Here is a 17,284-nt window from a genome sequence, read left to right as displayed (position 1 = left end):
TCCAAAACAATAAAAATTGAGTATTATATTATCCTCAAAAAATTTATAGGGGATGTCCCACAACAAAAATCCTATTTGAACCTAAGAATACTACACCTGCAATCTTAATATCACAGTATATACACTCAAGTGCTAAAACCTATAGCCACATGCCCACATAATTACCTATTTGTTCCAAAGAAATTTATTTCATTGCTTAGATCATTTGTTCATAGTCTATAAATACCCACCATTTGATCAGCTACGCCTACAACCCATCTTCTTCCATTTCTGCCAATTTCAAAAAATTCTACAAAACAGAAGTTGAAACCAGAAACAATCAGTGGTATTATTGAGATTAAACTGAAACAGAAAATAACTTCTTTTACAAGGTAAATTTCTTTAACAGATTCAGTCCACAATGACTATCTTTACATGTACAGAACACAAATATGATGATGAAGATGACGACGACGACGACGACGACGAACCCACACCACTATCATCAACAAGTTGATATTTCAATTACCTTTTCAAAAGGAAATAAGGTAGAACTGAATGTACAGTGTCAGTGAACAAACTTTATTTCTGTTAAATGGCTTATATCATGTGGAGAAGTTGCAGGAGTATTTAGATCCGGTCAAGAAGAACCAACAACTATGATTATTTCTTCAAGTACAGAACATGAAAAAGAAGACCTTTCAAAGCTATGTAGAGAATGGTATGGAAATGCATGTTTACTGAAAGAAAAAGATCATGCTAATTTAAAACTCATTTTAACTATACTGTAATTTATGTTCATAGTCGTCAAGGCTGCTCAAATTAACTGTTTTAGTACCCACCAATTCAAACCAGTTTGCATGGTTGGAAGTTCAGCTATAAGCAATGTTTGGGAAATTATAAACTCTAGAATCAAAATGTTTAGTCCAATTTGTAGAATGGTGAGAAATATGAACATGACAAAGAAGTGTTTAAAGAGAAACAACAAATGTGAAGGTATAGGAGAGGTTGTCACTACTGCCAACTACACTATTTAACCTCTACATTCTTTTATTTTCACTTATGCAAAAGTAGTCATAAAATTTCTGCTATACATCATATTAAATCATACACAAAAATCACTGTTTCAATGGTGAATTATGGCCTAAAATAGAAAAAGGGAGGAAAAAAGTGTTAAGAACTCCTTTATATAGGAGTAGCCATTTGAGGGAAGAGAAAACACAGAATAGACATTAGCAGACTGATCAAACTAATCATCATTGGTTGTTTTCTCAATGTAAAGCTATTTGTTAATTTTAGAGTAAACAAAGAGAAATTTGTTTTTTTTTTAATTAGTTTATTTCATGTTGGTACAAAACTCAGGATGCTAACATTGTATCCTTGATGATTACTATGATTCAAGATGATTATTAGTGTATTTAAATTGTAGAAATGAGTTTTGACATCAATTAAAAATAATCCCACTTGATGTTAAAACTTGACCTGAGCATCATGAAATTAAAAAAACAAAACAAAAAAACAAGAGAATGCTTTACAAGAGCTGTAGAATGTGAATTATGAGAGCTATATAAGAGGGTTACCTCTTTATTTGAAGTGTCATATAATGTACACTTTTTTTATCTGTTCTGTCTCTAGCACACCAATTGTGTCAAAAACAGAGTATCAATCTCTCTCTTTATAGCTAATTCATAAATCCTGCCAATCAAGAATGAAATAAGTCATGTAGGTCTAATGCAAGATGCACTTTCATGAAGACAACATAAGCTTAAAGATCAAACTATCTTAGTATTATGATCATACTAAGATAGACCAACTTGTGAACATGGTCTAAACACAACAAACCACAATAATAGACCAATTGCAACAAAAATTGCTCAAAAAAAAAAATCTTATGCCTTGGAGAAACAACAAAGTACAAGTTGTCCAACACATTTAGAAACTTGGATGAAATTTTGAAACAAAAAACAGTCTAATATATCACCAAAAACGAAATTTCAGATTTGAATTCCGAAGGAATTGGATTTCAAGATAGGAAATGAGAACGTGATTTATACATAAATAAGTCTTAAAGATTTGGAATTTATGATTTAGAAATGATTCTGAAAGTCAGATTAAGCAATAAAACAAATACTACAAGATTAAGTTTGAATTTAGAAGGGAAAAAATTGAAGTCTCAGAAAAATTGGGACTTATATGTTTTTTATGCAACTAGAGGGCATAATCTAAGGTTATTGCATAACACTGCTACCATGATTATGTTAATAACTTTTTTAGAAAGAAAAAAGCTACACTTTCTATGCAACGTAAAATTACTTAAAAGGGAGTATTTCTTTGAGTATTTGATTGGACAAAACTTAGCTGCATTTCTTAGGCGCTTTGCATATGTTTCATAACTAAATACACTTTTCGTGGCTATAACAAACTTTGACAAAATTGTGGATTAGTTAAAATTGTGAGTAGTTTAGTTAAGAAGCATACAAAGAGCACCAAAGCAAGTGCACCTATGTTTTTTCGTTTTTGATTTCGTTTTAAGAAAATCTTGAGTAATTGTTTTAAAGCTTGTGAGACCTTATTGTTTATTAAAAAGCACAAATGTAGAAGACCTAATATCTATAAAATAAAAGTTATCAGAAAGAGATTAGACCTGGGAAGACCAGCCATCAGATGATCCAACTAAAAATACTTCAGAGGACAAACGACACAAGTGGGCTTCAAAAATTTCAAAGCTGATCAATCTTTTTCTGTTCTCATAAAAAATCTTATATGTAAACCTGCAAATGAATGATATTTATATTTATTAGCGTGCAAATTAACTCTAAACAAGACTAAATCTTCAAACAAATCATATTCAATTTAATTTAATTTACAAAACATTCACCAGTATGGAATATTGGTGATGAATAAAGACGTGCTGAATTGTTGGTATTATTTTTATCATAAATCTATGTGGTCCTGTCCCACAACAAAACATAGACATTGAATCCCTATTGCAGTGCTCTTAGCTTCCATCCAAACTCAAAAATAGAAAATGGAGCAAGCAATCAAGAGATAGGCATCAATAATAGAACATATTCAAACTTAATATTTTCTAATTTGTTGTTGAGTTGAGTCTAAGCTGGTATGAAACTTAAACTTTTCAAGGCTAAGTAATTGTATTTCAATTTTTTAATGGTCTACTTACGTTGGATTTTAATTATGCATCCATCTCTTAACATCCTACACTATTAACAAGAAAGAGCTTACTACACATCAAAAGGCAATGACAACAAGCAAAGGAAACCAAAACTACAACGTTTCAATCAGAAGGTAACTTAATTGAGACACTAAAAAACCGATGAGGGTAATGATCATGAGATACGTAACTGAAATACATAAAACGATCTACAGAAAGAAAAGTGACATTTTTTTGCTCGCGTTTTTGTTTACAACTAGAGCAAGAAACTTTGGTGTTTACAGCAGGAGAAAGAAAGACATTCAGAACTTTGTTTTTTCTTTTCTTTTTATAGTCAAAGTGGCAAACACCATATGAAACTCAAACAATTGCGAGGTTTCGTGTTGTAACGCCATTGAAAGTGTCCAACTAGAAAAATGGACATTGTCAATTGAGCTAGGTCATCCAGACATGGGAGAAAACATTTATGTCCAACTCAAACAGATGACCAAGTTAATATGTTATAAGCATAAAAAGGGTAATTTCTCCCACACACAGACACAAACACTTAAAGAAAAATTATCAGAGAAAACATGTTCCTACCAAAAATGGATGAATAATTTAATACATTATATGCATAAATCGAATAAAAATTTCAATTTATCAATAGGTAAAAAAATTATAAAAACAATCTATGAGTACATCTAAGAATGATTTTAGCGATTCAAATCAAAATCAAAGGAAAAAAGAGATTTTTGGATAAGAGAGTGAAACTGAGAAGGGATTATTGACCTGAGAAATGGAATGAGGCGTTGAAGAGTAGATCTCTGAGAAGAAAGAAGCCCTAATTTGTTGCAGAGGAAACTCGGGCATAGAATGCCAACACCGCGATTTGAAAAGGAGTAACTGAAGTTGAAACTTGAACATTGAATGGTTTTGTAGAGACAATGAAGGATGGATATGTTGCTGGGAAACTCTGACCGTTTTTTCGATATACTCTTTTTGTTATCCTAATTGAATAGAGAAATTGGCCAATCGAGTTCCCGCAAAACCAGATCGATCTCGATGGTGATGGCGGGAGAAAATATGGTGCTGGCGGCTGCTTCTGAGAGAGGACAAAGCATAGCTCTCCTAGGGTTTCAGATGATAAGAAATGACTCAATGAGGCCGCAGTTTGATTTGGAAGATTGGGCTTGGCCCAATTCTGGTTTTTGCAGGAAGAGTATGCCTAAAACAGTGGTGTCAATAACAATAGGTTCAAAATTGCATCTTTGTTAGATTTAATTTAATAAAAATTCAGCGCAAAATATTTTTTCATATGCAACCAATCAAATTGCATCATATTGGGTTTTTTATAAAAAAAAAAAAATCTACTATTTAGTTGGATACATGTGTAAAAAATATTTACAAACAATGCTTAGAAATTTATATTTAATTTGTATTCACTCGCAATGTAAACTCTATCGATGTAATATTTACAAACAATGCTTAGAAATTAAGATTTAATTTTATAAAGAACATGTGACACATATTTTTCACTAATAAATATAATAAAAAATATTCTTTCAAAAAAAAATATAATAAAAAATATTGAAAAAATATTTGTCACTAAGAAATATATAAAGAAAAACACGGGACAATATTTTGTCGCAGATAAATATAAAATGACAATATAATTATCTATCACTATTGGACGTGGGAGAAATACTTATCATGAATTATATGGAAAAACATGGTACAATCTTTCGTCATTGATAAATATTGAAAAGAAAAAAAAAAGACACACACAAGAGACAAATATGTGTCATTGAAATATTAAGGGTTCATTTATGATATAATTTATAAAATTCACCAAAGGACGAGAACGGTTCACTTTGCTCATTAGCTCATTAGAGCTTGCATTGAGTTCCAATTGGGTGATTTTGTCTATATCTCGGACTCCTAATCAATCATTCTATGTAATCAAAATATATTTTATTTTAATCTTTATTTATCAATTAAATACACTTAACTACTTAAGTCACAAAAACTCAAAGTCATCAAAGTATTTTTCACTTGCATTTGCTTGCATTTATTACTGGATTGACATCTTCTACTTGCAGACATTGTTCATTATTTAAAATTGCTCTTTACTCAGTATATTCATACGAGAAGTTGTGATGACCCCGATGTTGTGATGACCACGATGGTTCTTACAAGGTTAAGAGGAGTTGTGATGACTCTGATGTTGTTGATTCCTTTTTAGAACAAGTATTCCATAAAACCCAAGCATGCTTGGTATAAGTGATCACATGAGTACATGAGTATCTGTGGAGCTATGTATTTATTAAGGATAGAGCTTTTGTAACTGTTAAAGCATTCAATATGTAACCCATCTTTAATGTTGTCAATGTGATCCTGGGTAACTGTACTATTGTATTAACTTAGTTGTCAATGTGATATATGGTGACTATCATATGTATCTATCAAACATAGGTAACTTAGGTAATTGTCATATTTTATTACTTTAGTTATGTTTAGATATTGAAGTGCATTAAGTCTAGAGATGCTGCTCAAGTTAAGATTAAAGATGAGGTTAAGCCTATGGAGAGACCTCTTGCCATCCATGATGAGAAATTCAAAGATTTGAACCCAAGTCATCAATCTTCTAAGAAAAACTGCAGAGTGTCCTCTTACGTTTTTGAGTGTTGAGATTACTGATCCTGTTTTTCAAGCTACAAATCCCCTTGTGAGATCTGTTTGCTTTCAATTGTTTGTTTTTCATTCTATGATTCTATATTGGTCATTGTATAATGTTAGCAGACTATGTTAATTTTTTTCTCCCTACATTGGACTTTATTTTTTCAATTTCAGAATATTCTTAGACACATTGCTTTATAATTCACACAACGGAAGAAGATGTCAATTATTTTGATGAATTTGCACACCATGGAGGCATATAAAGCTGACATTATCCCGTCTGAGGATAAGAATGAGAAATGTATAAACGACGCTTGGATTCAGTTTGCATTTGACAATACTCTTCAAGTAGGCGACAAAGTTTGTTTTAGCGTTGACTTCGACTTTGACAAAGTTTGTTTCTTCTTATCGAGATCAGAAGCGAAGTGCAAAGTTCAATGAGTTTGTAATTTAATTTTCACTGTGGATCTGGAGACCATCATTAGAATCTGTTTGATACATTTTTGTAAGGTATTAGGTTGCCAAGGTTCAAGGTACCAAGGGCTTTTGCTTTGATTTTCTTAAAGATACTGTTGTATCTACCTCTAGCTTTTGTTGTGCATGTGGTATGATTCTTGTGTTTAACGGAGTATCTACCCATGGTTCAAAGTGCCAAGGTTCTGTTAGCTTTTTAATTGTGTAATAATCTTTTGAAAATGGTGACTTTAATACCAAATCATGATAGTAAATTTGCTTTTTGGTTGTGTTATCTTTTGAATGATATTTTACTATATGGTATTGGTGGTTGAGGATTGTCCGTTTCTTAGTTTAAGTCATGTTAGTCTTCATAATTTTTGTGTCCTTTTTTTTGTGTTTATATTTTAAATGTTTGCGTATTTGTGTGATGTAATTCCATCTACTTCTATTTATTTTTCTGTGTCGCGTTGTTTACTCTCTGACATACACGTTTGTATACTTTATACCCTGTTATTATCGTTGTTGTAAACCTTTGAGTAATTGTATATTAATAATAAACTTTTGTATCTTACGGTGATCCTTGGTATTGTTAATCAACGGTTGTGTTGTCCGTGCATCGCACGGGTTACACACTAGTATTAAAACAGAACAATAATTCATGTGAATGAGTGCGAATCTGCGATAAATAGAAAAGAAAAGAAAAAAAAGGGACAAATGGTCCTTTTCTGATTAATTACGAAAAACGGCAAAGTTATGGGCCAACCCTACCCCACCACCCAGCAATCTTCAACAACGACTTGTTGACTTCGTTGGTTGACTTGACTCATGGCAATTACGATGAAGGAGGGTTGGATTAATACATGTTAGACTTTAGTAACTTGGGTGGGATCCATGAAGTTTCCATTTAACTAGCTCTCAAACAAATATTCACTAAGCAGGATTCAGAACCAACACAAAATAAAAGAAAAATCTGTTTACATTTATTGGAAGAAAAAAACTATAATACTCTATAGACTTTGCAGATTTGAAGAAGGAAAATGTTTGCGGACACTCCATCAATGGTATACATTTTGAGAGAGAAAAAATATAAGAATGTGATAAGTAATAGAATGTGATATGAAAATAAAGTGTTTAATAAATGTAAGAAAATACGAGATGTATATAAATATTATTGTTGATTGATGAACTAAGTCCGTTTGGAGAGTCTTCGCCGTGTTCATTGGGCAATAAAAGTTACATTTCTTTCTTGATGGTGTTAGTTTTGGCCATACTCATACTCTCATAATATGAAATTTTCATTCAAATATTGTTTAGAAAATTTGCACTTCAAAGAAAATAATGTTTTCTTGTTTTTTTCTTCCTCATATTTTGCTGCCTCTCGTTAATATCAGATTTTTAATTTCCATTACTATCAACCATACATCCATTCATTTTGTGTAGGGGTTTAGACCCTTCAGGCCATTAAAAAAAATCCATTCATTGGCGATATATATATATATAGTCATCTCATACACCACTTTTTTTTTTTTTACAAAAATAAATGATATTCATTCATTTAAATTGATAGAGTACATTGATACAACGCAAATTCGAAAAAAAAGGATGAAAACTCACAATATCCATGTTAATAACATAAAACGGCAAAGTACAAAAGCTTGCACATATGACTATATTCAAGTCTCCAGAATACCCATGTCTCCGGATCTGCAACGTGGACGACACCAAAGTCATTGATTGAATCTGCACTGGATCGAAGTTGTTCTGACAATATAAACCGAACAAATACTTGAACAAAACAAGAAAGACAAACAACGCTACACAAAGATGACGAAATCACAAAATAAAAAAAATAGATGTGAAAGTCACTTATTTCAATAAAAGGGAAAGCGAAAAACGAGTTAGAGGGGTGATTTTGGGTCAAAAATTGGTCCTAAATCACCCCTATTCGGTGGATAAAGGAGATGAAACTATGGTTTTGATAACGACTCACAAGAGAGAAAGGGAAAAGAGAAGTCTCATACACCATGTTTATACACTGCATTTACCATTTAATTTTGATATTGAAAATTATGATGCATTACAGAGTTTTGTTGGATATAGGTATTATACGGTAAAAATTAATTAAAAATTTAAGTAGATTCATAAGTTCTACAAGATTTTTATAAAGAGATAGTCTTAGGTGGTCACATGACCAAAAAATTTGATTTGGTCACTAGACACCAAAGCATTGCCAATTTCTTTTTTCTTCTTTTTTTAATTTTTTTCTCTCTCTCATTGTTGTGGGGTGTCATTCATTGATTGGATGTGACCAAATTCATATTCTTGGTCCAAGACCACTCAAGAATTTTCCTTTTATAAATGTCAGACTCAATCTTAAAAATAAGAATATGACAAGTGACAGGTTAAACTTGTCCCTTAAATTTTTTTATCAAGCCAAGTTGGGTCTAACCTGATTCAGTCTATCTTATTTGAACTGTTTTAGACATTAAATATGAATCTTACAAAGCCTAGTCTTAGGATCATCTATTTTTCTCGGATACCTCATAGAGATGTAGACCAAAAAAAAAATGATATTGGTGGGTCCCACCAAATGTTGATCCCACTAAAAATGAAAACCACCAACCTTATGAGACAACCCTATTCGAGATGTCTCATACACTAAATATAATAAATACTTTTCTAAATCAAAATTTGAATATTGATTCGTCACATTGTAAGAGTTCATTAGCTGCATCCAACCTCTACTCATAACTCATTGTGATTTTTTAGTCATATATCGTGATGTAGAAATTACTTTTGTATATTTAATTTCGGTTTAAGATTTGGAGAGCAACAATTTTGATTAAAAATAATCTATCTCTATTTCTTATATAAATTAAAAACCACATATTCTTCTATCAAAGTTGATTATGAAGTTCACAAACATATTGTTTTGAATTACAGAAACAAGAAAATGACATCAGAGTAAACTCAAGATAATACTATTGGAAAGAAAAAAAGACCAATCACACAAATTAAAATTAAAATGCTTAAACCCCTAAAATGGTGTAGAAAAATTCAAAGCAAAGACCAAGTAAAAAGTCCCTAAGTAGTCCACACGTTTTATGGCTATAAAAAATAAAGAAAACAAGTGAAACTATCATCAAAGAACAAAGATTCAATAGAGAGAGATTTCATTTCCAGTTCCTGTTTCAAAACAGAACACAAACTTGGCCTCAATGGCTAAGAAGAACAACATCCACAAACACCTCTTACTCTTATCATTTTTGTCTCTTCTTTTTTCAATCCATGCTAAACTCACCCTTCACCCTTCAGACACAAAAGCTCTTTCAACTCTACAAAACAACCTAGGACTCAACCTCGACACTACAAACCACCTATGTAACACAGAAGGTGTGTTCTGTGAGAGAAGACTTACCAACAATGAGAGCTATGCACTTAGAGTCACAAAACTTGTTTTCAAATCAAGAAAACTCAGTGGCACACTTTCACCAACCATTGGAAAACTCACAGAGCTGAAAGAAATCTCTCTTTCACACAACAAACTCGTTGACCAAATACCAACCTCTATAGTTGACTGCAGAAAGCTTGAGATTCTGAACCTTGCTAATAATCTTTTCTCTGGTGAAGTTCCTTCTGAATTCTCTTCTCTCATTCGTCTTCGCTTTCTTGATATCTCTGGAAATAAACTGTCTGGAAATTTGAATTTCCTTAGGTATTTTCCCAATCTGGAAACTCTTTCTGTTGCAGACAATCACTTCACAGGAAGAGTTCCGGTTTCGGTTCGTTCTTTTCGCAATCTTAGACACTTTAACTTCTCCGGTAACCGGTTCCTTGAAGGCGTGCCGCTGAATCAGAAGCTTCTTGCATATGAAGATACCGATAATACTGCTCCCAAACGCTATATTCTTGCTGAGACTAACAATTCAAGTCAAACAAGGCCTCATAGGGGTCATTCCCCAGCATCTGCTCCAGCTCCTGGTCCTGTGGCTCCTCTCCACAAACATAAGAAGAGTAGGAGGAAGCTAGCTGGATGGATTCTTGGGTTTGTTGCTGGAGCATTCGCCGGGATACTTTCTGGTTTCGTGTTTTCGTTGCTGTTTAAGTTGGCTTTGATTTTGATCAAAGGAAAAGGAAAGGGTTCTGGACCTGCAATTTATAGTTCTTTGATTAAGAAAGCTGAGGATTTAGCTTTCTTGGAGAAAGAAGATGGTTTAGCTTCGTTGGAAAAAATTGGACAAGGTGGATGTGGTGAGGTTTACAAAGCTGAATTACCAGGAAGTAATGGAAAAATGATTGCCATTAAGAAGATTATTCAGCCACCTAAGGATGCAGCTGAGTTGGCTGATGAAGATAGTAAGCTTTTGCATAAGAAGATGCGACAAATTAAGTCGGAGATTGACACAGTCGGTCAGATTCGTCATCGTAACCTTTTGCCGTTGTTGGCTCATATTTCTAGACCTGATTGTCATTATCTTGTGTACGAGTTCATGAAGAATGGAAGTTTGCAGGATATGCTACAGAAAGTTGAAAGAGGTGAAGCGGAGTTGGATTGGTTGTCAAGGCATAAGATTGCACTTGGTATCGCGGCTGGTCTTGAATACCTTCATACAAGCCATAATCCGCGTATAATTCATCGAGATCTCAAGCCTGCAAACGTTCTTCTTGATGATGAAATGGAAGCTCGAATTGCAGATTTCGGTCTTGCAAAAGCTATGCCTGATGCGCAGACGCATATCACCACTTCGAACGTGGCTGGTACGGTGGGATATATCGCACCTGAGTATCATCAGATACTCAAATTCAGTGACAAGTGTGACATATATAGCTTTGGTGTTATGCTTGGCGTCTTGGTGATAGGAAAGCTTCCTTCTGATGATTTCTTTATGAACACAGAGGAGATGAGTTTGGTCAAGTGGATGAGAAATGTGATGACTTCGGAAAATCCGAAGGAAGCAATTGATGCAAGGCTCATAGGCAATGGTTTTGAGGAACAAATGCTTTTGGTTTTGAAGATTGCTTCCTTTTGCACCATGGATAATCCTAAGGAGAGGCCTGATGCTAAGAATGTTAGGATTATGTTGTACCAAATCAAGCACTAGTCAATTTGATGAATATATGAAATAAAATGTATAATAATAATGTGTGATTAAGTGTGTTTATTTAGTAGTATCAATGTATTACTAAATGATAGGTGTTGTTAAAGGTTAAACAAACCATTATAATAGTGTTGCATTCATTACAACATGCTGAATTTCAAGAAAAGAAAAAGTAAGATAGAGAGAAATATCCAGCATTGTGATGATCTATGTCTAAATGAATCTGTAACTATCTGGTTGCAATATGTTTCTGTATTGATCAAGAAAATAAAATACACCTATGTTGTAACCATACTTTCATTCTTAGTATTGTTATTGATTAACATTTTCCATCATTAATTATGAAAAGAAAAGGCAGCCCTTGATTTCATTGCTAAGCTTTAAATTTAGAGAAAAGGGTGAATAGGCATAACCCAATCAGAAGAATATTCTCCATTAAGAATCTGCATCAATAGTTAATAGTAAAACCATATAAAATAAAATCCTAAATTTTTCTAGTTCTTTTTGTTTATATTTCTTCTACACATTTCTTTTTCACTCATCTTTTCTCACATCTATCACTTTCTCCCTTTTTTTTCTTTTGGTTTTCTACATTTTCTTCCTCTCTGTTCTCACTCATTATTCTATACAATGTATATGCAAAGTCAGCAGTCAACACATTTATAGTCTTGAAGCAAGGATAAATGTGTTACTCATTTGCCTTAGTCATCCTTTGAAAAGTACATAGAAAAGTTTACAAGTGAGCTTCCTTGTATTTACTAGGCTGCCTCAGAAATAATTGACATTTGATTTATTGATTGATAGTACAAGAGTTAAGAAGATGCTGTAATGAAAGAGTTTTTGGAGAAAACATGTTTTATGGTGGAGCCTAAGGTGTGACAGAAAACACGGTACACCAGTGTACCGTGTTTATTAGCCGAGCAGACAACTCGGTTGGTGAGCAATGCCTTAGGAGTTCTAAGTAGGATGCCTATAGTTCAAACCATACACAATATCTTTGTAGGTGGTTAGTGTTTTAAGGATTCTTATTGTCATGTGGAAATTATTACAAAACAAAAACAAATTTATCAGGAGCTTGGAAATTCTATGTTTAATCAGCATTAGTTAGTTAATAATTACAAGAAACATATCATTAGTCCATATGACATGTTTCTTTCAATAGCATCAGTCTATCTCTTAATTAAAGTTTATGCTTTAAAAAACTTAGCTATGCATTTTAAGTGAATTTGCATCATGAAATTTTACTAAGTTTATTTTTTCTGTTCACTAGAGAAATACTAGGGAAATACTTCAGTGAATGATTGACTTGGGGCAACGTGGATCTTATGTAAATCTTGTGTGGACTCCAATGTGGAAAGCAGACATCTTATCAAGACTATTACTCCAATATGGACAGTAACAATGATTAATGTATCCATCATCGTATCCATTACTTTGTACTCGCTACAATCCGAATATCTCAAATTTCATGTTCGGATTCTACGATCCAAACGGTGCTTTTTACATAAACATATTAGTTTTTCTGATAGGGAGTTGGGTGGCTCAACTGACTTGAGCTTAAAGGATAAGGAGTTGGGAGTCCTCTGTTCATACCTGGATAAAAGAGAAAAATAATCTAACAACTAACCATTTGCCATTCAAAAAAAAAAAAAAAACAGTTTGCTGTGGATGCTAATCCTGATCCCCCGGTGATTTCAAGCATGACATTACACCACGAGTTGTGGATCCTCCTGCAAATGTGAATTCACACATTGCACCTCCAGTTGTGGATCATTCAGCTGATTTACTTCATGAGACGGGTTGTTGACATGGATTCAAGGTGATGCAAAGAAGTTATTTCAAAATCTGATTATGAGGGGAACAAAAGGCAATGTATTGTGTTGAGATGTGATATCAAGAGCACAAGAAGTTGAAACGAAAAGAAACGTGTCCTTGAAATGCGAGTGTCCATTTTTATTGAGGGGTTATTTTTTAAGCAGCGGTCGATTAAATCTTATAGTTGAGGACTTAATTCTTTGAAGATTACAATTTTGATGAAATGCTTGCACAACTCCATGAGTTTGTTGTAAGAAAGGATGAAGTGATACGTGATTCTGATGGAAACATTGTCATGTTTCAATTAGTTTGCAATAATGAGTGCATTGGTGATAAGAAAATATAAAGAATGACAGCGGACCAAGGCCAACTATACTATTCGTTTTGGTTGTCATGCGAAACTTCAAGTAACATATGATTTTGTTACAAGAATATGGGTGATTTTCTATTTTCAATCCCCCTCACAACCAATAAGCTCCATCACATTACATTTTGTTCATCTGATTCCCAATTATTGTAAATTGAGTGAAGAGATAAACAAATTGTTAGTGGTTTGTGTTCATAAGGCGTTATAACTTGTCATATCTTGAGTTTTATGATGGTTCAAAAGGGTTGTCATGAAGGTTTCGAGTTTATCAAAAAGGACTATCAAAAGGAAACATTAGTTGTACCATATTGAGGTACAAAATAACATTGAGGAAACAAATTGTGTCCTGATATAGGACACATTGAGGTACAAGCTAACATCAAGGAATCTCACTCTAAATTAATTGAACCTAAGTTTCAAAGGACATATTGTGTCATTACTAGTAATTTTATCTATATATAATTGTAATTTATTTACATTTATTTTATATGTTTATGCAATGTTTGGCTAAAATATTTCATCCCAAAACGATAATGACAATTAATTAATGAAGATTATAAGTTGGCAGTTTATATATTTGATCATCCATCTAATCAAATAATTGATGAGTTAGCCAAAAAATTTATTTTATTTTGAATTTCTTTTTAAAAATTTCATGTTATTTAATAAGCTGTACTTTAAATCATATGATTATTGTTCTTAAAAAAATTCATATGATTAATGTTAATTAGTGTATGAGTGAGATCATGGTTAGTGCGCGCATATGTGATATACTCAAGGAACAAAGGGGTTGATACAATGTTTGAAGCCCAAAGAAATGATTGACCAAGATACATAATCCAATTTGTATCAACAGTGAATTGATACTTAAATCACTAACGGTAAATGTTAAGATAATAATTTCTCTTCAAACTATTTCATGTAATTGATTTGGCTGCTTACATGTTGACTTACGATGAGAGATTGGAATCACCTTATTATCCTAAATATAAATTATTTCTTCCTTTCACATTATCGGTAAACTAATTATGATAAATAATTTTACGTATAAATATTAATTATTTCTTCCTTTCAATTTCTTCCTTTTCCTTTCACATTATCGGTAAACTAATTATATAAATATTAATTATTTCTTCCTTTCAATTTCTTCCTTTCACATTATGGGTAAACTAATTATGGTAAATCTTCCTTTCACATTATCGGTAAACTAATTATGGTAAATAATTTTACGTAGAATATCAATTTCTTCCTTTCACATTATCGGTAAACTAATTATGGTAAATAATTTTACGTAGAATTTACAAGTTTTTTTTTTGTGGTGGCCGGGGTTCGAACCCCGGACCTTGCATATTTTATTTTATGCATTGTCCATACCAACTGAGTTAAGCTCACGTGGACAGAATTTACAAGTTCAAAATAAGCTCAATGTGGTTTAAAATACATATATTTAATTAAAAATTCATGTTGACAATGGATACACCAGAAGAATACATGTTAAAGGATTTTCGAAAAAGATTTATGGGGAGTGCTGCTTTGATTTCAAAGGTAATTAATATGTTTACGTAAAACTTATAAATTCATTTTATTTACATAGTTATTAATCTAATGTTTTAAATATAATCAAATATTTTTACAAATACATGATGTGGAAAAATTTCATTAGTTCTTTATGATAATTGACTTTGAGAGAAAAGAATTGGTTTATCTTAACTCGTATTAAAAGTTGTCAACGTTTCCCAACATGAAGACAAGTATCGATAAACTAGTACGAAAATACAATGTTTTTTAATTTCTCTCTTACGATTTCAGCCATGATAGAAAATCACTAACATATATAATCATGCCTTTTTAGTCTCTTTGTATGAAAGAATTGTTGATGAATCCCTCTTTTTATGATACCAGTTCAAGTTTCGGTTCAAATTATGGACAAAATATATTAGAGCATAAATTTTCCGCTCAACGCGGTTACGGAAGTCAAGGACAAGACTCGTAAGATATCAATATTTTTGTTTATCAAATTTTTATTACTTATTAAAATTTTCTACTGATGATATTTTACGTTATGAATGATTGTGGAATTTGGGTGATAAAATGGATGATGCAAAAGGGAGCAATTGAATATAAGATTAAAGTATGAAAAAAATATGTTGCTTAATAAAATTGAAAACTTTAGTAATGCCCATTTCGGATAGAGCAGTGATATTTGAACAACCATTTTTGACAACTATCATGACAACTTCCTTTTCCTCTCTTTCTATTGGTCAAAAACGATGGAAAGAGAAAAAAGAAGAGAGAGAATAAAAATATAATGTGAGTATGAAAGAGAGAGAGTTGTCAAAAAGTTATCATAGAATGGTTGTACAAATATCATTTCTCTTTCAGAAATAAAATTGAAAAGTTTATTAAGCAACCTTTTCTTTTAATACTTAAATATTATATCCAACAACTCCCTTTTGCATCATCTATTTAATCATCCAAATTGCACAAACATTCCTAACATAAAAAATCACCCGTAGAAATTTTAATAAGTAAATAAAAATTTGATAAACACAAATATTGATATCTCATAAGTCTTTCACTTGACTCACGTAACTGTGTGGAGCGACAAATTAAACTATTATATTTTTTGTCCATAACTTAAAATTGAAACTTGAAGGGATCCCGTAGAAATAGGGATCCATCAATAATTCTTCCATAAAAGGAGACTAAAAAGACATGATTTACAATTGTTAATGATTATCTATAATAGTTGAATTTGTAAGATATAAACTAAAAGGGGGCCATATATTTTTTTTCACAATTTATTGATATTTGTCTTTTTGTTGGGAAGTGATGACAAACTTTGATAGGAGTAAAGATAAACCAATTATTTTAACTCAAAAGTCAATCATCATAAGGAACCAATGAAAGTTTTTCATGTATTGGTAAAAATATGTGATTATATTTAAAATATTAGTTTCATAACACTATGTAGATAAAAATGAATTTGTGAGTGTCACATATACATGTCAGTTACCTTTGAAATCAAAACAACACTCTCCAAAAATCTTTTTTAATAACCCTTTTATCATGGCTTTTATTGGTGTATCTAATATCTAACACGAATTGTTAAAAAGATGTATTTTAAACCATAATGACCTTGTACTTAACTTGTAAATGTAAAATATTTATCATAAATAATTTACCGATTATGTCGTAGGAAGAAACCAATATTTAGGATAATATGTTGATTCCAATATTTCATCGTGAGCCAACATGAAAGCAGCCAAATCAATTACCTGAAATAAAATTATTGTATTAGCATTTACCGTTAGTGATTTAAGTATCATATATCAATTCAATATTGATACCAAATCAGTTTGTACAACTTAGTCAATCATTTTTTAGGGCTTTAAACATTGTAGCAACCTTCTCCCTTAAGTATATCATATATGCTTACTAACCACGATCTCACTCCTACAAATATTAACAATAACAATTTGATTAAATGTACAACTTATAAAATAAGATGAGACAAATAAAAAAGTCATAATAAAATAAAAATCTTGTTAACTCATCATTTTCTCGATTAGATGGACAATATATAAAATATAAAAACGGTCAAATTACATTTCTTTGGTTACTTTCATTGTCGCATTGGGATGAGATATTTCAGTCAGCCATTACATGAACATATAAAATAAATTAAATGTAAAAAGAAAACGACAGTTATATCAAGATAAAATTATTAGTAAAGAC

At 31.8% G+C, this 17,284-nt stretch overlaps 1 protein-coding gene and 1 long non-coding RNA gene across 2 annotated transcripts; one reads left to right on the top strand and one right to left on the bottom strand.

Annotated features, from left to right (window-relative positions):
• LOC146940255 (uncharacterized) lies at positions 1 to 4,195 on the bottom strand. Its single transcript, XR_015031917.1, has 4 exons — positions 3,923 to 4,195; positions 2,624 to 2,750; positions 1,560 to 1,674; positions 1 to 289 (listed from the first exon to the last, which is right to left on the bottom strand). It is a non-coding gene; the product is annotated as an uncharacterized LOC146940255 (long non-coding RNA).
• Positions 4,196 to 9,277: 5,082 nt separating this feature from the next.
• SOBIR1 (Leucine-rich repeat protein kinase family protein) lies at positions 9,278 to 11,658 on the top strand. Its single transcript, XM_085753929.1, has one exon. The coding sequence runs from the start codon at positions 9,484 to 9,486 to the stop codon at positions 11,365 to 11,367; it is 1,884 nt and encodes a 627-aa protein (XP_085610055.1). The 5' UTR covers positions 9,278 to 9,483; the 3' UTR covers positions 11,368 to 11,658.
• Positions 11,659 to 17,284: the final 5,626 nt, after the last annotated feature.

Source organism: Medicago sativa, chromosome 3 (assembly GCF_051527215.1).
Source record: "Medicago sativa cultivar Bolivia chromosome 3, Bolivia_mono, whole genome shotgun sequence".
Taxonomy (NCBI): Eukaryota; Viridiplantae; Streptophyta; class Magnoliopsida; order Fabales; family Fabaceae; genus Medicago; species Medicago sativa.
The sequence above is the reverse complement of the archived record's forward strand: the minus strand, read 5'-3'. Positions and strand labels throughout refer to the sequence as shown.

What these genes read in the sequence shown, in the direction of transcription:
- SOBIR1 (XM_085753929.1), top strand. Translation starts at nt 9,484, where the DNA reads ATGGCTAAGAAGAACAACATCCACAAACACCTCTTACTCTTATCATTT.